Source organism: Callithrix jacchus, chromosome 4 (genome assembly GCF_049354715.1).
Source record: "Callithrix jacchus isolate 240 chromosome 4, calJac240_pri, whole genome shotgun sequence".
Classification (NCBI taxonomy): domain Eukaryota; kingdom Metazoa; phylum Chordata; class Mammalia; order Primates; family Cebidae; genus Callithrix; species Callithrix jacchus.
In genome coordinates, this window is record NC_133505.1 from 45,601,479 (window position 1) to 45,629,239 (window position 27,761).

Here is a 27,761-nt window from a genome sequence, read left to right on the forward strand (position 1 = left end):
AGACTGGTTTGGGGAAGCCAGGCGGGGAAAACTGGGGCTGCCTGGTGGCTGCAGAGCAGCTGTCAGGCAGAGGAGAGAACAGCGAGCTTTGGGGACGGCTGGATGTGGGTGTAGACCGGGGTCTGGGGGCGGAGGTTTCAGGAGGGGTGACCTCAGCTGGAAGGTGGCCGAAGATTGGGCGTAACCCGCAGTGGAGTTGGGAGATAAGTCAGTGTCGGCCCTGGTCTCGGAGGTTCATCCCCAGAGCTGCTTCCCACTCTAATCAGAACTCCCTCTCAGTGGTCTCCACCACGCACAGGTGGTTGCTTGCTTGAGGATGGCCCCTTCCCTTGTTCCCCTAGCTGGACAATTACCCGAAGGATTCTGGTGTGAGTTTGTGGCTTCTTGCCGAGAGGGTTAGGTAAGAAAAGTGAGGACAATTCTCAAGCCTGACCTTACTTTATCTTGAGTTGGCCCTTTCCCACTAGGAATTAATACAAGGCGACCACAGAATCAGGGTTATTCCTTTGGCATTTTCTAAGGATTTGTCCAACCCCAAGTGACTTCTTCCTTCCTTGCATTGTAATGCTCTTCTTGTGCAAATGTACTAAATTCTTTCATTCTTCAGTTGTTTCGCTGGAGAGCAGACCTCCTCAGACTACCCCCCACCCCTTTTTTGGTGTATGTTGAGACTTTTAGCAAATTACCCATCCATCAATCTATTGGTTTACTGTTTCAGTTTATTTTGGGGAGAGTCCTGAGAAGTATAAAGTAGAGTGTGTATTTCAGTCGTGAATTTAAGATTTCTGCCAGCCACAGTCTACTTGGTGATGAAATTCATGTTTGGTTGTGCCCCACGTGCTACCTTTTCTAGTGGATTCAGGTTTTTTCCTTGTGAGATCATCTTTTGAACTCGTGATTTTTTTTTGAGACGGAGTGTCTCTGTTGTCCAGGCTGGAGTGCAGTGGTGTGATCTCAGCTCACTGCAGCCTCAAGCGATTCTCCTGCCTTAGCCTTCTGGATAGCTGGGACTACAGATGCGCGCCACCATGCCTGGCACATTTTTGTATTTTCAGTAGAGACGAGGTTTCACCATATTGGCCAGGCTGGTCTCGAACTCCTGACCTTGTGATCCGCCCACCTCAGCCTCCCAAAGTGCTGGGATTACAGGTGTGGGCCACTGTGTCCAGCAGACTTTATTTATTTATTTATTTATTTTTAAGCAAGAGAGAAATGTGGGTCAATAGTGGCTAGATAAGAGCCTTAATTTTTTCTTTTTTTAATGAAATAGAGACAAAGTCTCACTCACAATGTTGCCAGGGCTAGTCTGTAACTCCTGGCCTCAAGTGATCCTCTTACCTTGGCCTCTCAAAGTGTTGGGATTTCAGGTGTTAGCCACCATGCCCCAGCAAGTCTTATTTTATTAAGGATCCTATTAGACATATGGAGAATAGGGTGGAAATCAGCTTTTAGTAATATTTATTAAAATAATAGGAATGCAAAGATAACTTCAGATTAAAGTGCTGTGGATTTACAGTGTTAATATTACTGTTAAAGATGTTCTATGTCTTTAGGTAAGCACCACTTCCTGCCAGCTGATTCGTTTTCCTTCCTGGTCTAGTGAGCTCTCTGGTTGTGCTGACTGCTATTCTCTGGGATTTTCCATAGTGAGATCATTAAATTTTGACATCCTAAGATTATAATCAGAATCAATAGGAAAACTTGTATCAGGAAGCAGTGTAAGAGATGTGCGACATGGCATGGCCTTCTCTGCCTTCTGACTGGTGGTTGCTATTAACAGTCTTTTTTCCCCATATCTCCTGTGTTTGACTATAGAAGAGTCAACATTTTAAAAGCACTACTTTTCTGAGATAGGAAGAGAAGTCTTTTCAGTTTCCTCAAGTTTCTGGATTCCCTTTTCATTTTGAAGAATATGGAGAAATTGAGAGAGGGCCGGGAACAATGCCTCACACCTGTAATCCCAGCACTTTAGGAGGCTGAGGCGGGCAAATCACGAGGTCAGGAGTTTGAGACCATCCTAGCCAACATAGTGAAACGCCGTCTCTACTAAAAATACAAAAATTAGCTGGGTGTGGTGGCGCTGTAGTCCCAGCTACTCGGGAGGCTGAGGCAGGAGAACAGCTTGAACCTGGGAGGTGGACATTGCAGTGAGCCGAGATCATGCCACTTCACTCCAGCCCGGTGACAAAGGGAGACTCCATCTCTAAATAAATAAATAGACAAAGCAAGACTCCATCTCTAAATAAATAAATAAATAAGTACATAGAAATAGAGAACTTTTGCCGGGCACGGTAGCTCACGCCTGTAATCCCTGCACTTTGGGAGGCTGAGGCGGGCAGATCACGAGGTTAAGAGATCAAGACCATCCTGGCCAACCTGGCCAAACCCCGGCTCTACTAAAAATACAAAAATTAGCTGGGTGTGCTGGCGTGCACCTGTAGTCCCAGCTACTTGGGAAGCTGAGGCAGGAGAATTGCTTGAACCCGGGAATTGGAGGTTGCAGTGAGCCGAGATCCCGCCACTGCACTCCAGCCTGGCACCTGGCAACAGAGCAAGACTCTGTCTCAAAAAAGAAAAGAAAAGAAAAGAAAGAGAGAACTTTTGAGTTCAGAAAGACTTGGGTTACTATTTGGACTCTCTTGTGTGTGTGACCAAGACAAATAATCTTTCTAGGCTTCAGTTTCCCTAGGAAAACAAAAATACTTTCCCCAGAGTTATTGTGGGGACTAACTGAAATACCCTGTTTGTAAAGAACCTGGGACAGATTTATTTAGCCCATTATAGTTGCTCAAAAAACAGTAGTTATTAATATTACTGTCATTAATAGAGCAAGTAAACATTTAAAATAATGTTTCTCAGATCCTTATCCCAGCTCATTGTCTTCGTTAAGGATTAAAATATTGTCACAATTCATAATAGTTTGGTAAAGTTAAATGTTGTTCAGCTGTGTGCTTCTAGCAGTGAAGCCCACAAGCCACTGGTCATAGGAAAAAACTAAGGCTTTTTTGTTTGTTTGTTTGTTTTTGTTTTGCGATGGAGTTTCGCTCTTGTTGCTCGGGCTGGAGTGCAATGGCGCTATCTCGGCTCACCGCAACCTCCACCTCCCGGGTTCAAGCGATTCTCCTGCCTCAGCCTCCTAAGCAGTTGGGATTACAGGCATGTGCCACTGCGCCCAGCTAATTTTGTATTTTTAGTAGAGGCAGGGTTTCTCCATGTTGGCCAGGATCCTGACCTCAGGTGATCTGCCCGCCTCTGCCTCCCAAAGGGCTGAGATTACAGGCATGAACCACTGCGCCCCGCCCAAAACTAAGGTTCTTTTAGATAGAAAGATACTTTGAGGAAAAGAAAATGTTAGGGCATTTTCTCAAGAATAGAACTTTGCATCTGTATTCTTTCAGTCTTAAGAGAAGAAAAACTTTCTCCTCGCCGGGGGGAAATGACACAAATGATTGTAGTAGATGCTTTGCAACTTGGAAATGAAACTAGTTTACTCTTCTTTGCCAATTGAAAGGTGAAAAATCAAAGTGATGACAGGTTTCTTTCAGTTTGTCTGATCACGATCCAGCAACCTTAGTGACACCAAATAGAACTTTTATTAAATAAAATAACAAGTTGAAAATGAATGAAACATTCTTTTTAAAAATAACAGCGTTATTGAGATATAATTCACGTACCATAAAATTTACCCTTTTAAAATGTACATTTCAGTGGTATTTAGCAGATTCATTTATAGTACAGATGGTTTTGTACAACCATCACCACTAATTATAAGAACATTTTCATCATCCCAAAAAGAAACTACATACCTGTTTGCAGTCATGCCTCATCCACCCCACTCCAGACCCTGGTAACTTTAATCTACTTTCTGTTTCTGTGGATTTACCTCTTTTGGACATCTTATATTGATGGAGTAATATGATATGAGATCTTTTGTGACTAGCTTCTTTTTTAAGCACAGTGATTTCAGGCTTGTCCACGTTGTGGCATGTATCAGTACTTCATTACGTTGTATGGCTGAATAATATTCCATAGGGTAGATACACCACATTTTGTTTATTCATCAGTTGATGAACATTTGAATTGTTTTCGCTTTTTCGTTATTGTGAATAATGCTTTTATGAACATTTATGCACAGGTTTTTGTATGGTTATATATTTTCTATTCTTCTGTGGATAAATAGAAGTGGAATTGCTGGGTCATGTGCTAACTTGGTGGAACTAAACATCTTTTTAAGTTCTCTCAGTTATTTGCATAAGCCCCATGGACTTAGCACATCAAAGGTCATTGTATTGATCCCTAGAAGATAAGAGGCAGTCTGTACCATTGTGGTTAAGAATGCAGCCTTTGCTGGGCATGGTTGCTCACACTTGTAATCCCAGAACTTTAGGAGGCTGAGGCTGGTGGATCATTTGAGGCCAGGAGTTCGAGACCAGCCTGGCCAACATAGTGAAACCCCCATCTCTAATAAAAATACAAATTAGCTGAGTGTGGTGGTGTGTGCCTGTAGTTCGAGCTACTCAGGAGGCTGACATATGAGAATCACTTGAACCTGGGAGGCAGGAGTTGTGTGAGCCAAGATTGAGTCACTATGCTCCAGTCTGGGCAACAGACTCCCATATACAAAAAAAAAAAAAAAATTCAGGTTCTGAAATCTGACTCCCTAGGTTCAAATCCCAGCTCTGCTTTCTAGCTATGTGATCTTGTAGAATTTAATTGACCTCTTAATGCCTCAGTCTCCTCATCTGTAAAATAGGGACAGAGTATCTGCCCCAGGGGGCTGTTATGAGGATTAATACATAAAAATTGGCTAGGACGTACACAATAATATTACCTATTATAAGAATGATAATTCCAATGATAGTAGCTATCATTTTTGTTTTCTCTCCTTGCTTTAGTTTTTGTAGCTGGAATTGAAAAGCTTTGATCTGGCTGGATGTGGTGGCTCAGGCCTGTAATCCCAGCACTTTGGGAGGCCGAGGTGGGCAGATCATTTGAGGTCAGGAGTTCGAGACCAGCCTGGCCAACATGGTAAAACTCTGTCTCTACTAAAAATACAAAATACATTAGCTGGGCCATGGTGACGCATGCCTATAATCCCAGCTACTAGGGAGGCTGAGGCAGCAGAATTTCTTGAACCCGGGAGGTAGAGGTTGCAGTGAGCCGAGACCATGCCATTGCACTCCAGCCTGGGTGACAGAGTGAGACTCAGTCTTAAAAAAAAAAAAAGTTTGATCAATGTGTATGTGTCTAGAGCCTGGGCACAGGAGAAAAAAACAGGGTCTCACTCTGTTGCCCAGGCTGGAGTGCAGTGGCATGATCTTGGCTCACTGCAGCCTCTGCCTCCCAGGTTCAAGCAATTCTCCTGCCTCAGCCTCCCGAGTAGTTGGGATTACAGGCACACGCCACCATGCCCAGCTAATTTTTTGTGTTTTTAGTAGAGAAGGGATTTCATCATGTTGGCCAGGCTGGTCTTGAACTCCTGACCTCAAGTGAGCCACCCACCTCAGCCTCCCAAAGTTCTAAGATTATAGGCATGAGCCACTGTGCCTGGCCCTGGCTGAATTTTGTATTTTTTATAGAGACAGGTCTTGCCATGTTGTCCAGGCTGGTCATGAACTCCGGGCTCAAACAGTCTGCCCACTTCAGCCTCCCAAAGTGTTGGGATTACAGACGTGAGCCTCTGTGTCTGGCCAAAATCCAAATTATTTGAGTCTTTCAGGCTCTTCAGTGTTGGAAAGAGAGGCCAAGTTAAGGACTTGAACCCAATCCTAAAATCATAATGAATCTGATACTCCTAACACTTAGTGTCACAGCCTTTCTGGGCAGGTATGTTACAACCTGTTCTTGGCTTGGAGATGTTTTACTGGTAGAGTGAGTGATAGAAGATACTAAATTATCATCAAAACAGCATAGATCGCCTGTTCTGGAAGACTTCTGTGGAGTGAGTGTGTGAACCTAGATCAGTTGCCAACACATTTGGCATTTAAATTTGGTGGGTCTTTTCCCATATTTGCACTAGCTCTTTTATCAGTGGTAAATGAACAGCTGTTGGTTTTTCCTACCAAGATGTTTGCGCTGTTCCAACTAGGCAAAACAGCTATGCCAGTACATTCTATGGTGTTGGTTTTATTAAGGAGAGTGACGGAGGTTGACCAGAACTTTTGTTCCATCTTTTTGTCTGTGTGGCAGCATATCCCATGGCATTCTTTTCTCTGCGTATGTGATGTGATCTCTTTGAGATGCAGTGCGTTAACCTCTGGTTTTTAAGTCTAGCGTAAGCAGAGGCCTAGGTTTTGTAGAGTTCTAACCTTCACTTCCTAAATATTGTTAAGTGCCTGCTGGCAAGTGTTGTGCTCTGCCAGGTGGCAAGGGGGCTACAGAAAAAGATATGGCAGCACCATGGCTTTCTAGAAGCAAAAAAATCTGCTTGGCGTCATGGCTTCCCCTGGAGAAGATGCTGTGTATGATTGACTTTTGGTTTTTCCACTAAACATATGTTACATTTCTAATCAGACAAACTTAAAAGTGGAGTTGGGTGAAAACACATTGTTGAATGCAAAGAGCAAGATGTAGAATGATATGTACAATGTGCAGTCTTTTATGTGAAGTTTGAAAACATAAAAATTACTGTGTGCTGTTTATGGATATATGAATATACGTAGAAGTATAAAAACAGATGGGAGGAGTTCCCTCCCATTTCAGAATAATGGTTATCTCTTGGGAAGTGAAGGAACAGGATTAGGGACTACAATTGGAGCATCAGTAGTCTAATACTTTTTTCTTTTTTTTTTGAGATGGAGTCTTGTTCTGTTGCAAGGCTGTAGTGCAGTGGTGCAATCTTCAGCTCACTGCAACTTCTACCTTCTGGGTTCAAGTGATTCTCCTGTCTCAGCCTCTGAGCAGCTGGGACTACAGGGATGTGCCACCACGCTCACTATTTTTTTTGTATTTTTAGTAGAGATGGAGTTTCACCATGTTGGCCAGGACGGTCTTGATCTCCTGACCTCGTGATCCACCTGCCTCGGGCTTCCGAAGTGCTGGGATTACAGGTGTGAATCCCCATGCCTGGCCTAACACTTCTTTTCTTAAATGAAATGTGACAAATGTTAACATTTGTAAATCAGAGTGATGGGTTCATGAATGTTTGTTATATTATTTTCTGTACTTTTCTTTGTGTTTGAAAATGTCAATTAAATGCTTTTTCACTTGTGTTAGAGTTAGAGCAAATGTTTTTGTTTTTTTTTTTTAACTTGTGTTGGAGAGATCAGCCAGTTAGCCATGGAATTAAGTAAAAATTTAAAGTAACATGACTTAGAGTCAAAATAAGTCCTATCTACAGTATGATGTTATTTATCTAAAGTTTAAATGACATGCAAAATTATACATTGTTTAGGGATAATACATAGAAAATAAAAATGTAAAAATGAGTGTGAAAAATGACAGATTCAATAGAGCAACTTCCTAGGAAGGGAGGGAGGGGTATGCCAGGGGTTTTGACTCTGTAATTTCTTATTTCTTAGGCTGAGTATTGAGTGCCTACCTGATTACTTGATTGTGTCTTTTTTTTTTTTTTTTTTTTTTTTTGAGAATGTCTCGCTGTGTCGCCCCAGCTGGAGTGCAGTGGCTTGATCTTGGCTCATTGAAACGTCTGCCTCCCAGGCTCAAGCAATTCTTGTGCCTCAGGTTCCTGAGTAGCTGGGATTACAGGTGTGTGCCACCAAGCCCAGCTAATTTTTATATTTTTAGTAGAGACAGGGTTTTGCTATGTTTACCAGGCCAGTCTTAAACTGCTGGCCTCAAGTGATCTGCCTGCCTTGGCCTCTAAAAGTATAGGCATGAGCCATGGCTCCCAGCCCTGACTGTGTCGTATATTATGATCCAAATCTAGTTTATTTTTTATTTTTATTGTTTTGAGATGGAATCTGCCCGCCTCAGTCTCCCAAACTGCTGGGATTACAGGCATGAACCACCGTACCTGGCCAATCTAGTTTATTTAAAAAAAAATAATATAAGCCCTGATTTATGTAAGTCAGGGAAGTAGAAAAGGCATGAGTTAGTAGATGCTGAGGGTAGGGATATGGAAAGTTTCATGGTGGATGTAGAATTTGAAGAGAATATTGCAAGGTGGATACAATTTTGAAAACAGATATTGAAAATAAAAAAGCATTCCAAGTAGGGGAAAGAGCCTTATTTAATAATGGATTTAATAAGTTTGGAAGTGGGAGTGGAGATCAGCCTTTCCCAAAGCTGAGTTTAGATTTGGAAGGAGTAGGGATGGTACAGACAGTGATAGGTGAATTAGAAATGTCGGGAAATTGAGCACCTTAATTGTTGGGCTCTTCTGGTCTACCTCCATTTAGTCTCTGTGATCATCTTGGTTTCTCTTTTCCAACTTCTTGCCTGTCTTTTTAAAAGTGCAATAAACTGATTTATTAAGCAAAGTGTTCCAGGTTTAGATACATCATGGTTTAGTTCAAGAATATGTTAACAAATTCATTTTGGACTCTGATACCTTTGCTGATGAAGTCCATCATTTGTCTTAGCCTTTCTGGCTATGCCAGCACCTTGGGCTGACAGCTCTAAAAAATAGTATACTGTGGTTTTCAGATTCCTTTCCTAGATGGTAACTGATGGCCTCTGATCCTTCAGCCTGCACAAATTACATTTGCTTTTTTTCTCCGTGGGTTACTGGCAGATGGCAATAACTCCTTTAAGGAGAGGATCTAAGGACCCTCTCTTATTTTTGTACCCAGTCAACCTTACCTAACTGGCCTGTTGAGATCTTCCTGCAGTTTTTCCTGTGATTTTACATTGTACTGTGAGGAGGACTTGTGGACTTGAAGAATTCAGGTGTACTCATCTTAGATTATTTGCAGCTGCTAATGTGCACATCAGTAGCCCTTTGGGTGTTTTTGTTTTTGTTTTTGTTTTCCAGGAAGGGGCAGCTTATCTGTGTCTAACACTCCCTTCCTCTCTCAGCAGAACTTTCCCTTTACTCTTTGATTCCTCTTTTCTTCTTTCTGCCTAGGAAACCCTTTAAACACATCCATTAGTATTGTTTTCAGAGTTTGTATTTCTGTAGTAATAGATGTAATAGTTTGCTTACAAATTACTTCATAACCTTCCAGAAAGATTTTGGGAGTAATGAGTCTTATAGCTAAAGAGGTAGGGACTATATTTATACATGGAAAAGTATATGCAAGAAGATTTCCTCCGAAATCTTAATAGAAATCAATGTGAAAGTGATCGAATTGGCTATATTTTTATTTCAAAGCACCTTTCAGATCACCTCTGTTATATGAAACAAGTATTTGGTAAGCTTGTTTCAATTTCTAAATGTTAGGTATGTATTAAATTACAAAACTGGGAGGGAGTAAGAATATCAACATTTCTTGGTCACTGAGTGTTTGCTGGGTAGTGTTCTAACATTTGCAAATCTACGTCAGTACCTGCTTAACATTAAATAGCATTACCACCCACCAGGAATTGTGCTAAAGGGCTCTTGACATATCCCACTTAAATCTTCCAACCTTCTCATGATTGCTTAATTTATTTCTTATAAAAGTGATACTTGTACATGATACTAAATCAGAAAGGATTTGCAGTGAAAACAGTCTCTTTGCTGTCCCATCATCTTCTAGTCATCTGGTTCCTATTCCAAACTGCTGTTACCAGTGTCTTTTGTATTCTTTCAGATACTTTGTGAATACATAGACCTAATCATACATAAAATGCATGTATATATTTTAAAGATTTGTACAAAAATGGTGTCATACAGATAGTTCTGCATCTTTTTAAAATTAATGTCTGCGTTTATTTCAGGTCAGTGAATATAGAACTGCCTCATTGTTTTTTTGTTGTTGTTGTTGAGATCTTGCTCTGTGGTCCAGGCTGGAGTGCAATGCAGTGGCGCAATCTCAGCTCACCACAACCTCTGCCTTCTAAGCTTAAGTGATTCTCCTGCCTCAACCTCCCAAACAGCTGGGATTACAGATACCAGCTAATTTTTTTTTTTTTTTTTGGAGATGGAGTTTTGCTCCTGTTACCCAGGCTGGAGTGCAATGGCGTGATCTCAGCTCACCGCAACCTCCGCCTCCTGGGTTCAGGCAATTCTCCTGCCTCAGCCTCCTGAGCAGCTGGGATTACAGGCACACGCCACCATGCCCAGCTAATTTTTTGTATTTTTAGTAGAGATGGGGTTTCACCATGTTGACCAGGATGGTCTTGATCTCTTGACCTCGTGATCCACCTGCCTTGGCCTCCGTAGAGACAGGGTTTGGTTTCCCATGTTGTCAAGGCTGGTCTTGAACTCCTGACCGCAGGTGATCCACCCACCTTGGCCTCCCAAAGTGCTAGGATTATAGACGTGAGCCACTGTGTCCAGTGAGAACTGCCTGATTCTTTTTAAAAGATGTATTGTAATTTATTTAACTACTTTCCTGTTGGTAATTATCCTTTCTTTTTTAATAGATAAGTTCGCTCCTTTATATTTATTGGAATAACTGATATATTTAGTTATTAGTCTTCGTTCAATTTTTAATATTTTCTTCGTCATCTTTCTTTTTCTTTTTTTTGAGATGAGGACTTACTCTGTTGCCCAGGCTATAGTGCAGTGACATGATCATAGTTCACTGTAGTCTCAAACTCCTGGGCTCCAGTAATCCTCCCACCTCAGCCTTCCAAGTAGCTAGAACTACAAGCATGCACCACCACAGTTGGCTAATTTTTAAATTTTTTGTAGGGACAAGGTCTTGCTATGTTGCTCAGGCTGGTCAAACTTCTGGCCTCAAGCAATCCTGCTGCCTTAGCCTTCCAAAGTGCTGGGATTACAGATGTGAGCTACTGTGCTCAGCCTGTTAAAAATATTTTCTTTTTAAAAAAATCTTTCACTATGTGAACTGTGCTTGCTCTTGAGGAGAGGATACACACACACACACACACACACACACGCACATTCTGATAATTTAGAAGATTTATCTTTTTATTCTAGTGATTATGTTTATAAGTGTAACTTTATACCATATTTCTTTAGACAGTACCCGTTGACTCCCTAACCATGAGCAATGATGAAATTAGTAAATATATTTCCTCACCCCTCCCTTCCCACCTGCTTCTAGTTATTTTTCTTAGTTTTATTTTCGATCTTAAACATATATATTCCTCTGTTAACGTTTACAGATCTCAGTAGGATTTAATGTTAAGCAGGTAGTGACAAAAATTTGCAAATTGAGCTGTTGGCTTTATCTTCTCAGCCCCTTCAGTAAAAGATGACGGAGTCAATGCACTTACTTGTCTACTTTTTCCTCCTTTTAACATTTGCCGATGATATTACTTTTACATTCTTTTTGCCTCAATGTAAGACCTAGTTGTAAGATTGGATCAGTTCAGGGCTCTCCACCAATCCTTTTGCCATGGTTTCTCCATCTCGTGATTAGTTGAAGTTTGTTCTGTCACAGCTTCTTCAGGCAGGAATTAAGAAACACATTTTCCCTGAGTTCTTATATGTTGAAAAGTAGTTTTTTTTTCTCTCACTTTTATACTTAAGCAATTTGGCTTGATATATAGGTATTCCTGAGTTATTCTTATTTATTCTCATTTTCTTTTTTTTTTTTTTTTTTCTTGAAACAGGGTCCAGGCTGGAGTGCAGTGGTGTGCTCACTCCAGCCTGGACCCTTCTGGGGTCAAGCGATCCCCCCATCTCAGCTTCCCAAGTAGCTGACACTATAGACGTGCATGCCCAGCTAATGTTTTATTTTGATTTTTGTAGAAACAGGGTCTCACTTTGTTCCCCAGGCTGGTTTTGAACTCCTTGGCTCAATCAATTCTTTTTCCCCAGCCTCCCAATGTGCTGGGATTACAGGTGTGAGCCCCATCCAAGCTCATTTTCTTTTAATTGTGATGTATTACGGAAAAGCACATGAAGCACAAATGTGTGGTATGATGGCTTAATGAATAATCACAAAGTAAACACCCCAGAAACTTCTGTGTCTGTTTGCTGTCTCTTCCTTTCTTTCCCCCAGAGAGAACTATATCCTCATGTCATTTATTCCTTTTTTCTTTATATAAAGTTACTCTGCATATATCCCTAAACAGTAGAAACTACTTTTGTCAGTTTTTGAAGTATATATAAGAAGAATCATACTGTATTTATTCTCTTCTACTTTGCTTCATTTGTTCAACACGGCCTTTGTGAGATCCGTCTACATTGTTACTTGAAGCCCTGCTTCACATGTACTCTCATTGGTCTATAGTGGTCTGCTATATAAACATATTGCAATTGATTTCTTTATTCAGTATTGATTTTGGTTATTTCTGGTTTGAGGCTAAGGGGAACCATGGTGCTTTGAATAGTCTTATATATGTCTCCTAATAGATATGTGTATATATTTCTCTTAAGATACATATTTGGGAGTGAAAATACTGGATCTTAGGGTATGCATATTTCATTCTTCCTAGATATGGCCAAACTGTTTTTTGAATTGGTTATGTTACTTTGTACCCCTCCTACAGTGTGTGAGTTCCTTAGGTCACCCTTCATTGTCCTTAGCCCACCCTTCATTGTCCTTAGCCCAAAGAGCTTTCAAGTAGGTAATATTCCCACTTTAGATGAGAAAACAGGTTCAAAGGAGTGAAAAAACTTGCTGGAAGTTCACAGTGGTACTGAGTGCCAGAACTGGCATTTGAACTCTGCTCTCTCCAACTCTAAAGCCTGTTACCTTTCCGTGCTGCACTGAAACTTCACCAGGGAGAATGAACATTATCAAATATATTTTTTAATTTTTTTAAAGGGTAGATTGCTCTCTTTGTAAGATAGCTTGGGTACAGTTATTAGAAATAACCTATTTTTCAAAGTCCCATCCAATTTGTGATGCAGATGGCACTCAGCCAAAATATTTAGTTTCCTAACTAAACTAATAATTTATTTATTTCTTTTTCTTTTTTTGCTTTTAGCATCCAGCCTGTGTATGGAGCACAACATCCTCCTCTTGACCCTCGGCTCACCAAAAAGTAAGTCAAGACATTTTTCCTTTTATCTGTCTACTCCCATCACCTTCATACCCTCCCTATTTTGTTGAAATGACAGTTTCTACTTTGACCTTTTATAGCCTCTCTTCTGCCCTATTTTGGACCAGGAGATGAGCAATGTTCTTACTTCCAGATAGTCCATTACTAAATGGGAAATTAACTCCCATTAGAGATTTTGTGTTTTCCTATACTGGGAACTTGTATATGTAGGGTTCGGTGGATTATTTGGTCAAAAGGGAATGGTCAGGCCAGGCGTGTCGGCTCACGTCTGTAATCTCAGCACTTTGGGAGGCCGAGGCGAGCGGATCACGAGGTCAAGAGATGGAGACCATCCTGGCTAATACAGTGAAATTCTGTTTCTATTAAAAATACAAAAAAATTAGCTGGGTTTGGTGGCACGTGCCTATAGTCTCAGCTACTTGGGAGACTGAGGCAGGAGAATCGCTTGAACTTGGCAGGCGGAGGTCACAGTGAGCTGAGATCATGCCATTGCACTCCAGCCTGGGCGACAGAGCAAGACTCCGTCTCAAAAAAAAAAAAGAGAGAGAATGGTCAAAAGGTCTTTATTGATTCAATGTTGTCCTGAAACCAGAAGATTGATGCCCTCCAGATCTTTTAGCAGGAGATCTGGTTTCTGAGGCTCACTGCGTCTGAATATAGGTAGGTCTGCCACCTTTTCCTCACTTATACTGTGAGAACTAGGGCAACAGAATATAACTGTAGGCTGGCATTCTTTAGTTCCTCTTACTCTTTGACACACTCAGAGAGACACAGGCACATGTACAGTAGAGTAAAAAGCTAGTTAGGGCCAGGCACAGTGGCTCATGCCTGTAATCCCAGCACTTTGGGAGACTGAGGCAGGTGGATCACTTGAGGTCAGGAGTTCGAGACTAGCCTAGCCGACATGGTGAAACCCCATCTCAACTAAAAATACAAAATTAGCTGAGTGTGCTGGCAGGCACCTGTAATCCCAGCTACTTGGGAGGCTGAGGCACAAGAATCACTTGAACTCGGGAGGCAGAGGTTGCAGTGAGCCAAGATCATGCCATTGAATGCCAGCCTGGGTGACAGAGCAAGACTCCATCTCAAAAACATAAACATAAAAATGAATAAATAAAAGCTATTTAGGAGGCTATTTCTCTAGTAGAACTCTAATAAAATATTTTCAAACACAACAGAGACTTTAGTTAAATTCAAGATGTGTGAGTATGTATCCATACCCCTAATTATCCCTTTATCCCATCTTTCTCTCCTGGACCATCACTGAGCCACAGTGAACTTAAATGAGGAGGTAGGTTGCCTTCTGAGATTTTCTAAGAACATTGGCGTCTATCTGGGGAAGGCTTAATTTTAGAGACTAGCTTCTGGGAAAGTTGTTTGTAATGAAAGCTGAATGGTTTGGGAGATACAGACCTAGGTTCTCACCTTCCTGGGGCCTCTGTGTTGATAGCTGTCCTTTCTTCCTTCACAGTCAGTAGGGAAGTAAAGATAATATACAATTATACTTCCAACTATATGACATGCTGGAAAAAGCAAAACATGGAGACAGTAAGATTAGTTGCCAAGGGGTGAGGTTGAGGGGAGATACGAATAAGTGGAGCACTGAGGATTTTTAGGGTAGTGCAGCTACTCTGTATGATACTATAAAAATGGTGGAACTGCCAAGCATGGTGGCTCATGCCTGTAATCCCAGCACTTTGGGAGGTGGAGGTGGACGGATCACCTGAGGTCAGGAATTTGAGATGAGCCTGGCCAACATGGTGAAACCCTGTCTCTACTAAAAATACAAAAATTAGCCAGGCGTGGTGGTGGGCACCTGTAATCCTAGCTACTCCGGGAGGCTAAGGCAGGAGAATTGCTTGACCCTGGGAGGCGGGGGTTGCAGTGAGCCGAGATTGTGCAACTGCACTCCAGCCTGGGCAACAGAATGAGACTCTGTCTTAAAAAACAAAACAAAACATAAAAATGGTGGATACATGTCATTATGCATTTGTCCAAACCCACAGAATGTACAAAGCCAAGAGTGAACCCTAGTTCAAACCACTGACTTCGAGTGATTATGATGTATCCGTGTAGGTTTATCAGTTCTAACAAGTGCACCACTGTGGTGGCGGATGTTCATAATGGAGAGGCTGTGCCTGTGTGGGAGAAGGGAGTATATAGGAAATCTCTGTACCTTCCTCTGGATTTTGCTGTGAACCTAAAACTGTTCTAAATATATAAATAAAGTGAGTTTTTTAAAAAGAAAAGAGAAAAAGCGATAATGTACATTAAAGCACTTTGAATACCTAGAAGAATGCTATATCAAATATGCATTCTCAGTATTTAAAAATGTTAAAAATAACTGAACTGAATATGTGGTGCACTTTCTATAATTCTACCAACTTGTTCTTTTTGCAATTGGGTATATGTAGAAGGCACAGTGTTCTGAATTACTACAGAAGCGTGACTGCTGTTCTTTCCTGCAAGGTGCGAGCTTTTTTCTTTTTAATCAGAACCACTATTGTATAGACTCCTTGAGAGTAGGGACTTTGTTTTGTTCATCATTATACCCATAGCCTCTAGAACAGCATGTGGCACATAGTAGGCACTGAATAAATATTTACTGAATGAAGGAATGAAACTATCTCATTTACTTAAACAGCAGGCTGTTCTTTAATGTTCCTTAGTTTGCACCTTTTTTTAAGTTTTTTTTTTTTTTTGAGATATGGTCGCTCTGTTGGCTGGAGTGCAAGGGTGTGTGATCTTAGCTCATTGTAGCCTCCACCTCCTGGGCTCAAGCAATCCTCCCATCTCAACCTCCAGGGTAGCTGGGACTAGAGGTGTGCACCACCACACCTGGCTAATTTTTGTATTTTTTTTTTGTAGAGACAGGGTTTTGCCATGTTGCCCAGGCTGGTCTCAAACTCCTGAGCTGAAGTGATCTGCCTGCCTGAGCCTCCCAAAGTGCTGGGATTACAGGTGTGAGCCAGTGCACCGGCCTTTTTTTTTTTTTTTAAAGACAGAGTCTTGCTCTGTTGCCCAGGCTAGAGTACACTGGCATGATCAGGGCTCACTGCAGCCTTGACCTCCTGGGCTCAAGCTATCCTCCTGCCTCAATCCCTGCCTGCCTCACCCCCAACCCCACCCACAGTAGCTGAGACTACAGGTGTGGGCTACCACGCCTGGCTTATTTCTGTATTTTTAGTGTAGATGGGGTTTCACCATGTTGCCCATGCTGGTCTCAAACTCCTGGACTCAAGCGATCAGCCTGGCTTGACCTTCCAACGTGCTGGGATTACAGGGGTGAGCCACTGCACCTGGCTGTTAGCTCTTAAGGGGAGCATGTTTTCTGTGATATCTGTGATTTTCACATTAAATAGAAAGGATTTTACTATTCTTTTGGTTTTATCAAGAATGGACTTTCTGGTCTGTTGGCCAGTGAGCCAGGCACTACTGGTTACCTACCTGATAGGCTTCCCTGTCCCTTCTTCTTTCATGCTCAAGAACCATAATTTTGTTCAGACATTGAGGAAGCAATAATGCACTTACGGGAGGTATTAAGATTGGTTAAGCCTTTCATGTTAATTCTTTAGTCATCCCAGTGACTGGCATAGAGTGGTCTCATCTCATTGGTTCTGGCCAATCAAAGAAAGTCTCCTTTAAACCAGTCTTAATACCTCCCCTAAGCGCATTATTGCTTTGTCAATATATGAACAAAATTTTGATTCTTGAGCATGAAAGAAGCAGGCATAGGGAAGACTATCAGGTAGGTAACCAGTAGTGCCTGCCCCACTGGCCAAAAGACCAGAAAGTTGATTCTAGACAAAACCAAAAGAATAGAATTCATTCTATTTAATTGGAAGATCACACAGATGTCACAGAAAGCATACTCCCCTTAAGAGCTAACAGCCAGTCAGAGTGGGAGATGGTTCTGTGAAGAGCCTCTTTTTGCTGCCACTCACATTTCCTGCTTTTTTTTTTTTTAACTGCATTTTAGGTTTTGGGGTACATGTGAAGAACATGCAAGATAGTTGCATGGGTACCCATGTGGCAGTGTGATTTGCTGCCTTCCTCCCCATCACCTATATCTGGCATTTCTCCCCATACTATCTCTCCCCAACTCCCCACCCCCTGCTGTCCTTCCCCTCTTTCCCCCCAACAGACCCCAGTGGGTAGTGCTCCTCTCCCTGTGTCCATGTGTTCTCATTGTTCAACACCTGCCTATGAGTGAGAACATGTGGTGTTTGATTTTCTGCTCTTGTATCAGTTTGCTGAGAATGATGGTTTCCAGGTTCATCCATGTCCCTACAAAGGACATGAACTCATCATTTTTGATGGCTGCATAATATTCCATGGTGTATATGTGCCACATTTTCCCTGTCCAGTCTATCATCAATGGGCATTTGGGTTGGTTCCAGGTCTTTGCTATTGTAAACTGTGCTGCAGTGAACATTCGTGTGCATGTGTCCTTATAGCAGAATGATTTATAATTCTTTGGATATATACCCAGTAATGGGATTGCTGGGTCAAATGGAATTTCTATTTCAAGGTCCTTGAGGAATCGCCACACTGTCTTCCACAATGGTTGAACTAATTTACACTCCCACCAACAGTGTAAAAGTGTTCCTGTTTCTCCACATCCTCTCCAGCATCTGTTGTCTCCAGATTTTTTAATGATCGCCATTGTAACTGGCGTGAGATGGTATCTCAATGTAGTTTTGATTTTACAAGAAAAAAACAAGCCCATTCAAAAGTGGGCAAAGGATATGAACAGACACTTTACAAAAGAAGACATACATGACGCCAACAAACATATGAAAAAATGTTCATCATCACTGGTCATTAGAGAAATCCTGCTTTTGAATGTGGTAGTGTGAGTGCGATTCTGAAAGCTATAGCAGCCAACTGGTAACCCTGAGGCAAAAAACAAAAGAATGGTCTAGACCTATATCATGGTCTTACTATTTAAGGATCATAGTTGAGTATTATGTTACTTGTAGCCACAAGCATTCCGGTCACAGCCAGGAGTTATTTATTGGTAATAGATCTGTTCCAGCACAACCTTTGACAGACACATGGCTAACCTATAAATCTGTCCATCCACTCATGCATAAGGCACTGGATGTACTGTCCATTTTATGTTTTGATCAAGATCACCATACCTTGTCTGCACCTGTCATCAACTGAGCTTTCCCTAATTTTCTATTTAGGACAGATCTTCAGGAATATTTCCATATCCCAAACTGCCAAGGCAAACTTTATATTGTTTTCTCACCTGTTAATGATATGAAATCCTCAATATTTTCACTGATCCTTCAGCAGGGTTTCAGTCATGCTTTCAATAGGAGTAATTGCTTAGTTTGGAAGGAATTTAATTGTCACTGAATTAATTGCTTCCCTTTTTCATGTATGTGGTGGTTTGGTATTGATATTTTACAACACGAGACCACATCTACATCTGCACCAGACCATTTTACAGTTTCAGATTGTTGCCATAAAACATTTATCGCCTCTATTTTAGTACCTTTATTAGGACATTTTTATGACTTTCTCTGCTACATGATTATCGTTCCACTTCAGCCCATCATTAATTACTGTGTGGTTAATACACATCGCAGCAGAAGCCTTTACATTGGGTCTTCAATCATCTAAACTGCACTAGCACAGTAAGTTGTTCCCTGTCCATGTATATTAACTTTAATTTGCCAAATTATTACTATTAGCGATACTATTGCATGCAATAATTTTTACAGCTCAAATAAAACTAGTCTCATTGTTGAGCAGCTCCATTGGTCACTTGATGGTATGACAAGCTTCTAAGTTTATTGTTTCCTGAATTGATGCTAAAGTATGCTAGGTCCTAATTCTGAGTCATAAAACCAGTTCACATGAAGCCACATTAGTTACTAAGATATCTGGATTTATTTGATTGTTACTAAATTTCTCCACTTGCTTCATATCACTTGCCAGTGTCAAACATTTTTCTAGAAAATTCTGTTAAGTAGAACGTCCACATCAGTAAGACAGTGTAGTATGATCAAATTACAGAATGACTGATCTGTACTCCTAACTGGTGTAACCTGTGGCCACTCTTTTTCAACCTACCCTTAGGTATTTGTGTTACTATTTAACAAGGTACTCATGACCAAACCCTTCACCAAGTCAAATGTGCCATTTATTAGGTTCGTGAAATTTTTAGTATTCTCTGTACTTCTTGAATCCCTTTTTCTTTGCCAGTTACTATCTCTATGACCTTGGGCAAATTGCTGAAATTTTCTGAGCCTTAGTTTAATCATTCATAAAATAGAGATAGTAAGACTCACCTCACAGATTTGTGAGGATTGCATGAGGTCGAGGTATCTGCAAAGGTGCTTTCTAAACTATGATTTGTCGTACAGTTGGAAGAAGGTATGGTGTAGGTATTCATCAGAGGCCAGTTTGGTTTTGACTTTGATAGAGTTGTGTTTAAATAATCTTGGTTAGGGTGGGGCATGGTGGCTTACACCTGTAATCCCAGCACTTTGGGAGGCTGAGATAGGCAGATTACCTGAGGTCAGGAGTTTGAGACCAGCCTGGCCAACATGGTGAAACCCCATCTCTACTAAAAATACAAAAATTACCCAGTCATGGTGGCACGTGCCTGTAGTCCCAGCTACTTGGGATGCTGAAGCAGGAGAATCACTTGAACCTGGGAGGAGGAGGTTGCAATGAGCCGAGATTGCACCACTGCACTTCAGCCTAGGTGACAGAGCGAGAATCTATCTCAATAATAATAATGACAATAATAATAATAAATAATCTTGGTTAGACTTCTAGCCACACTGTGGCATTCTTTTACCTTGAGTTAAGTATAAACTACTTGGGACCATGTTTAAATAGAATAGTCTGTAAATTGAAGGCATCCCCAGCTGGAGTTATGTGGATTAACTTTTTGTTGCAACTACTGGGATCAACAGGAAGGGGCGATATTTCTCTTACAAGGAGCCCATGGCTACATGTGGCTTCTTTCCTCTCTTCTCAGAATAGGCTATGTGTGTCAGACCTAAGTCTTTTCCTACAAGGTGAGATTTTTCTTCCTTCAAGGTGAGAGAGTTTCAGGCTGTTGGCTGTGTATACTTGGGGAGAATTATAGCTGTGGTGTGTGGCTCAGTTTACTTGGTGACTTCTCTTCCTAGGTTGCAGATCCTTCTAGGCCCTGGTCTTCTTTTTTTGTTTTGTTTTGTTTTGTTTTTGAGATGGAGTTTCGCTCTTTTTACCCAGGCTGGAGTGCAATGGCGCGATCTCTGCTCCGCATCCTGGGTTCAAGCAATTCTCCAGCCTCAGCTTCCTGAGTAGCTGGGACTACAGGCGCGTGCCACCACGCCCAGCTAATTTTTTTGTATTTTTAGTAGAGACAGGGTTTCACCATGTTGACCATGATGGTCTCAATCTCTTGACCTCCTGATCCACCCGCCTCAGCCTCCCAAAGTGCTGGGATTATAGGTGTGAGCCACTGTGCCTGGCCTCCTGGCCTTCTTTTCAGCTATCTTTTCTAGGTAAAGTAAGTAGTTAGTAGCACATGCTGGCTCAGGAGTCAGGTAGACCTGGATTTGAGCCCAGACTTCACTGCCTGCTCATGATCTCAGTAAGTTTCAGTTCCCTTATCTATAAATGAGAATAACAATAGTACCCACTGCATAGGATTATTAATGGGCATTAGATTAGAAAATGGGTATATATAAAAATTAGCATAGGGTCTGGTAGCTAGTAAGCAGCCAATATTTATGTGTATATATGTGTGAATTTATGTATCTCCTCTGGGGAGAGCATAACTAGTAAACATGGAAAAGCTTCAAAGCCTTAAATTTTCCCATCATCGTTTATTGTCCCTGGTCTGTGAATTCTCTGCCTTCTCTCAGTGATAACCAAAAGTACCTTTCACTTCTTGCTTTGCTGTTTCTTTCTTTCTTTCTTTTTTTTTTTTTGGGAGATGGAGTCTTGCTCTGTTGCCCAGGCTGAAGTGCAGTCATGCAATTATGGCTCCTGCAATGTCAGCCTCCCAGATTCAAGTGATTCTCCTGCCTCAGCCTCCTGAGTAGCTGGGATTACAGGTGTGCACCACCACACCTGACTAATCATTGTATTTTTAGTAGAGATGAGGTTTCACCATGTTGGTCAGGCTGGTCTCAAACTCCTGACCTAGGTGATCCACCTGCCTTGGCTTTCCAAAGTGCTGGGATTACAGGTGTGAGCCATCACTCCTGGCCTTCTCTTTCATTCTTGTGGGTGGTTCTCACCAACCTTGTTTTGTCCTCAGATTCTTCCCCTTTTCTATGTGATACCAACTCCTTCCTCCATGAAGACCTCTTTTCTCAGGACAGAGCTGACTTTTAAATTGGTTGGTTGAATGTTAGGTTTTGTGGGCTAGATGTCCTTAAAATCATTTCTGGCAGCCTCAAAATGGTCTGCCTTGAATCTCATGTCTTTATGTTATGGGGAATGACAGCCTTTTCTCCTTTCTTTCCTCTTCATTGTCTTGGAAAGTGTCCTTCCAGTTTCTATTTGCAAGTCTTCATTTGAGTGAATTCTGATTCTTAATCTACTTCAAATATATTGAATCATTATCTGTTTCAAAAATGTAATGAAAACTGGCCAGACGTGGTGGCTTACGCTTGTAATCCCAGCACTTTGTGAGGCCGAGCCAAGCAGATCACCTGAGTCAGGAGTTCGAGACCAGCCTGACCAACAAGGTGAAACACCGTCTCTACTAAAAATACAAAATTAGCTGGGTGTGGTGGTATACGCACCTATAGTCCCAGCTACTCAGGGGGCTGAGGCAAGAAAGTCACTTGAACCAGGGAGGTGGAGGTTGCAGTGAGCCTAGATTGCACCACTGCACTCCAACCTGGGCAACAGGGCAAGGATCCTAAATATATATATACATATATATGTATATATGTATTTATAGATATAAATGAAAACCTTTAAATGCATAAAAAGAGTATGAAGAAAAATACAGCACACACCCCGGTACCCACCCCTCGATTAACCGCCTTCATTTTTCTCAGAAGTCAGCACCTATTAGAACCTGACAGCCAGCCTGGCCCGTCTCACTGGAGTGTGTTCATCCAGTCCTGGTGTGCGTGTGTGTCACCCCCGTTAGGCCATCAGCTTCAAGTCAGCTCTTTGACATGAGTTAAAATTAAACTTCCTGATTTGATGATTGTTTAAAGAATTCTCAAAACATCCAGTATTTATGCAATCTTGATGTACACATGGTCTCTAAGGAGGAAAACAGTAATAACCACAAACTCCCGTGCAGTCTATTAGATGACAGATCTTTCTTACACAGCTGCCTGTTTGTTCTTGATAGCGAATCTCCTGAGGTGGTACTGCAGGTGGTAGATCAGGTTCCCTTTTACAAAGGGAGCTTATTTATAACATTTGTCATAAATTTGCCATAAATAAGAAGTAACTTCTGGGCATGGTGGCTCATGCCTATAATCCCAGCAGTTTGGGAGGCTCAGGTGAGAGGATCACTTGAGGCCAGGAGTTTGAGACTAGTGAGACCTTTGTCTCTCCAAAAAAAAAAACATAGCTGAGTATGGTGGTATGTGCCTGTGGTCCCAGCTACTCAGAAGGCTGAGGTGGAAGGATTGCTTGAGCCCTTGAGTTCAAGACTACAGAGAGCCAAGATTTATCTACTGCACTCCATCACTCCACCCTGGGTGACAGAGCAAGGCCCTGACTCTTAAAAGAACCATATAAATACACAGTAAAAAACAAAACAACCTTATTAAATTTGGAGCCAGATCTTGTTGCTAGCAAATATATTGATTCTGAGGCTGCTCTCATAGTCTTAAGACAGAGTAGCACCTAATTTAGACTTTCTCCTCAAGGCTAGCAGATCTTATAACAATAAAAAAGGGAACAACTTTTTTGTTTTCGGACCTAATGTTTACTGCTACATATGTGGATGACCTCAAATTATCTCCTTTCCTGCCAGGAGTTTATGTCCTGGGATAGCAAATCAACTCTCAAATCTCAGTGGATTAACACAGTAAAGGTTTATTTCCTGCTCATGCTACATGTCTAAAATAGGGGTGGGGTAAGGGCAGAGGGCAGGCTCCTAGACATAGTTACTGCTGCTCCACATAGTCACTCCCTAGGCTGAGGGAGGCTCCACCATCTTGTCAGTCATTATGATAGAAGAGGCTATAGGTCAGGTATGGTGGCTCACACCTGTAATCCCAACAATTTGGGAGGCCAAGTGGGAAGATTGCATGAGCCCAGGAGTTCAAGACCAGCCTGAGGAACATAGTGAAACCTTGTGTCTACAAAAGTAATAAAATTAGCCAGGCATGGTGGTGTACACCTATAGTCTCAGCTACTTGAGAGGCTGTGGTGGGAGGATCACTTGAGCCCAGGAGGTCAAGGCTGCAGTGAGCCATGATCATACCATTGCACTCCAGCCTGTGTGACAGAAACTCTGTCTCAAAAAAGAAAAGAAAAAAGAGGACAGTTATGGAGAACTGACACCTATTCTCTACTTTGCTTGGAAGTAATCGCCTCATTTCTCTTCTCAACCCATTTGCCAGAACTAGTCATATGGCCTCACCTTATTGCATGGGGGCCAGGAAGTGTACAAGAGCACATGGGATATTTGGTGACCGTTGCTGTCTCTGCTACATCTGTCTCTATGCTATCAGGCTGGTCTGGATGCATCTAGATGAAGAATGGATGTGGGCGGCTTTTGTTTGAAGAAGCTAATGATTATGTATGGGGTAGTTTGTAATATTATTAATATTATAATAAGCAAATGCAGGTGGTCAGATATGTCACACCATTCCTTGGTAATTGTGTCTTCTTTCTTGAAGTTTCATTAAAGAACGATCAAAAGTCAACGCAGTTCCTCTGAAGAATAAGAAGGCCTCCAGTTTTCATGAGTTTGCACGGAATACCAGTGATGCTTGGGACATTGGAGATGATGAGGAAGAGGACTTTTCCTCACCTTCTTTCCAAACTCTGAACTCAAAAGTTGCTTTGGCAACTGCAGCCCAAGTTCTAGAAAACCACAGCAAGTTGAGGGTAAAACCAGAACGGTCCCAGTCAACGACATCGGACGTTCCTGCCAGCTACAAGGTCATAAAGTCCAGCAGTGATGCCCAGCTGTCCAGAAACTCTAGTAAGTCCTTTCTGCTCCCTTCACAGCCTCAGCCTTCTCAGCATCATCATTTTAAATAAAAGTGATTTTTCTTTAGGGCCTCACTCAGGTATTCCATTAGGTGATAAATAAACTCAGCCTGAGATAGGACATCATTAAGTCTGTGTGGTCACAAGCTATACTTGCCCCTCCCACAATGGTGGCTGCCTAGTCTGGTGACCTGGGCCTTCACTTTCTGACACCCAAGTGTTGTTTGCCATTCTCCCCTTTTCTTCTTCTTTTCCCTGTCCTGGAGTCCAAAACTTCTCTGGTTTGATTGCTTCATGTCGCTTTAGGCCTGGTCAGGTTTAGAAATATTAACTAATGTATTTAAAGCTGTTAGTGGCTGTGTTTCACAAATGTTTGGCACTGTGGTTTGACTTTCTCAGTCCTGGGGAACAGCCGCTAGCACAAGGTTGTCTTTTCCTGTTCCTGAGGGAGGGAGCAGCATGTGCTTGAAGGCCCCAGGTCCCAGCTTCCTGACCATCAGGCAGGTCCCATCTGGTTGGTAGGGTGGAAGCAGAGGCCTCTCTGTTTTGTTTTCTTTTCAGGAAACTGGCCGCAGTAACGGTTGATATGATCGTGGTTTTATTAGACCATTGGGGACTCTCAGTGTGTTGCTTTAAATATCCATGGTTGTGTTAAATATTGCCCTAATGGGTTTTATGAAAGTACATTGGGAGCTGTAGAGGGAAGCTTTGTCACTGTAGCGAACGTTAAAGTGGTGAGCCGGTAAAGGATGAAAAGGAAGTAGAAGAACATCAGAGCCCCGGAGTGTATCCTGGCTCATGTTCTAAGGGAACTTTTTTTCTTGACTCTAAGGTCTTTGCAATCATTCTACAGTTATTTTCCATCACTGACTTGGGCTCTAGCCTGAACCTTCAGTGCCTTGCCCAGATAGGCATTCAGTGTTACTGGTAAAGGTGGCCACAGCTGCAGGCTGTGGAAGGTAAGTCCTTCCTGCTCTACACACTGTGATGGAGGGTCTCCAGACGTTCCTAGTGTGAGGAAAGCCCCCACCGTGATCCATGATGAGCTGCCTAGTGTGAGGAAGGCCCCCACCGTGATCCATGAGGTCCTGTATAGCCAGGACCTCTCCCTGCCCAGAGCATTCTCCCTGAGGAGGTTTTCTCCTGCAGGCTTCTGTCTATAAATAGCTAATAGCAGAGATGTACATCTTTCTCAGCTGTATAGTGTATGCCTGCATTTTCTAGTCCCCTTGTTACACTCTGTGTCCCAGCCAACTGCCTTGTGGAAGTTGTTTTTGTAAACCTTCTAGTAATGCTGGTTGGTTGATATTCACTGTTTAGTTTTTGTTGTGACTACTACTTTTTAAGTCCCAGCTGTGTAAAGAATATGAAACAATCATGTAACAACAGCTAGAATTAAAAACTGAGTTTTGCTTGTGGTAATAAAAGTTTTAGAGTCAGGCATACCTAAGGTGGCATCTCACCTCTCACTTGCAAATTACTTAACCTCCCTGAGCTACAGTTTCTTGTCTGTAAAATAGTTATACATTCCTACCACATGTTCTAAGGATCCAATGAGAGATCACATGTAAAAGTGACCTACATGCCTTGTACATAGGGAGCACTCAATGTATGTTAGTCCTGTACTGCGTATTCCTCATTCCCACCATCTAGTCTAGAAATGTCAAGAACCAGACAGAGTTCAGCTTGAATCTTTGTTATTTCAGTCGTATTCTGGCAGAATTAAGAACTGGTTCATTTTGGTGGAAATGTAGGAGCCCAAAGGCACCGCAGCCACCAAAGGCAGGATTGCCTTAGGCCAGAGCTTCTCACCATTGTGCAGGGCACACTGGTGGGCCAAGAACCGGTTACAAGTTGTGCAGGAATATTGATCTTCGTAGTCCTTGGAGCAGCCTGGAGTTCTGGGGCTTATGGAGAGCAACCACCTCCTTTTATTGCAGTCTTATGCTTTGCGGTGTCATCTGCAGTGTCATCATTCCTTATGTGCTCTGTGATGTGGAACGGGAAGGAAAACACTGCACTAGACTAAACTAAACTCACTATTTGGCACCAAGAAAAGTTCCAAGTTGGGGTAGAAAGAAAACATTTGATTTTCCTTTAGAGTCACCAAAAAAGTTCTCAAAAGTTGCTGCAGCATCTTGAGTCTCCATTAGCACCTAAGGTGCCTTGGTGTGTTGGATATAAATGCAGCCCTTCCTCTGGGTAGTAAGTGGAGCGTGGCTGGGTTCTGGCCCCTCGGTGCCCCTTACCTGGGCGACTCAGGCAGTACACACAGCCAGCCATGGCTTTGGGAGGAGACATGATACGGAACCGTTAGGTTTAAGGCTTCTCAGAATCCATGCTCCTTACACAGCCTGTTCTCTTCTTTGTCAAATGATCTCAGGTGATACATGCCTGAGGAACCCACTCCACAAACAGCAATCACTCCCTCTGCGGCCCATCATCCCCCTCGTTGCCCGGATCTCGGATCAGAACGCTTCTGGGGCCCCCCCAATGACTGTCCGGGAGAAAACCCGCCTAGAAAAATTCCGTCAGCTTCTCTCCAGCCACAACACTGACTTAGGTGAGTCCTTGTGAGCCCAGGCAAGGTAGGAGCTTTTAGTGACTGATAATCTTATAGCCTTGGAAGCTACTGCTCTTTATTCTTCCTTCTTTTACTTTTCTAGCTTCTCCTGACCTGGTGCCCATTGCAGTAACATGCAGGTATTAAGTCAGACATGTTACTAGAGATTCTGGACCAAATATAGGTGGGACTGGTTTCTGTGGCCTGTAGACCATAGTGTAACTATTCTGACTTTGGTTTCTCATACCTCAAGGTGACTCTTACTGAAGTCTACACCCACTGGCCTTTCCTTTCCCCTCCAACTCTCATCTCTGAGCTGACAGGACCACAACTGCAAGGCTGTGTCCTTGGCACTTGGCTGCTCAGGGTTGTTTTGGGCTTTTCCCTGTGCTTAAGGGTAGCAGGTGGTGGTGGCGCTGTTCTTACATGAATGGAAGGAGACATCAGGCAGTGCTGTTTGCGGTTTGCTTTAGGGCATTTGTGGAGCGTTAACCTAACAAGGCAGTTTTCTGTTTACAGATGAACTGAGGAAGTGTAGCTGGCCAGGGGTTCCCAGGGAGGTTCGACCTGTAACCTGGAGACTCCTATCGGTGAGTTCTGCCCGCTGTGTAGGGAAATGTGAGCCTCATACGGCCCTTCTTGCCTGACGAAGTTAGTCTGGACACATTGGTCTTACTCCATAGACTGCTCTGGTCCTTGGATATGACAGCACTATGGGACTATAGTCCTATTTCTGTGCATAAAGAAACACATTCTTGAGAGTTTATTCACACACATGTAGAGGCACACAGACTTGAACCAATAGTCATGGTCCCACGTTCTTAACAGTGAGGAACAAAAATAGAGTGAGATAGGGTGATCACAGCACTTGCTTTGAGCAAGCTCCAACATTTCCTGTGCTTCGCTCCTGTTTCAGTCAGATTAACCAAAGTGTTGAAACCCACTTTGAACTGTGAAGAGCTGATAAATGGGCCTCTCTTGGAAGCCTTACTAGTCCTGTTTTCACCAAGTACAGAGA

At 42.3% G+C, this 27,761-nt stretch overlaps 1 protein-coding gene across 2 annotated transcripts in view; it reads left to right on the forward strand.

Moving 5' to 3' along the window:
- Nucleotides 1-27,761, forward strand: part of TBC1D22B (TBC1 domain family member 22B) — a 78,051-nt gene that overhangs the window by 299 nt on the left and 49,991 nt on the right. For both annotated transcript variants that reach the window (XR_013534201.1, XM_002746498.5), the window contains exons 2-5: nt 12,952-13,008; nt 23,865-24,172; nt 26,564-26,743; nt 27,263-27,333. Coding sequence is in view for 1 of the 2 variants with exons in the window: in XM_002746498.5 (XP_002746544.1) it covers nt 12,952-13,008; nt 23,865-24,172; nt 26,564-26,743; nt 27,263-27,333 (616 nt within the window). In the remaining variant the exon portion in view is untranslated. The remainder of the gene's footprint in view (nt 1-12,951; nt 13,009-23,864; nt 24,173-26,563; nt 26,744-27,262; nt 27,334-27,761) is intronic.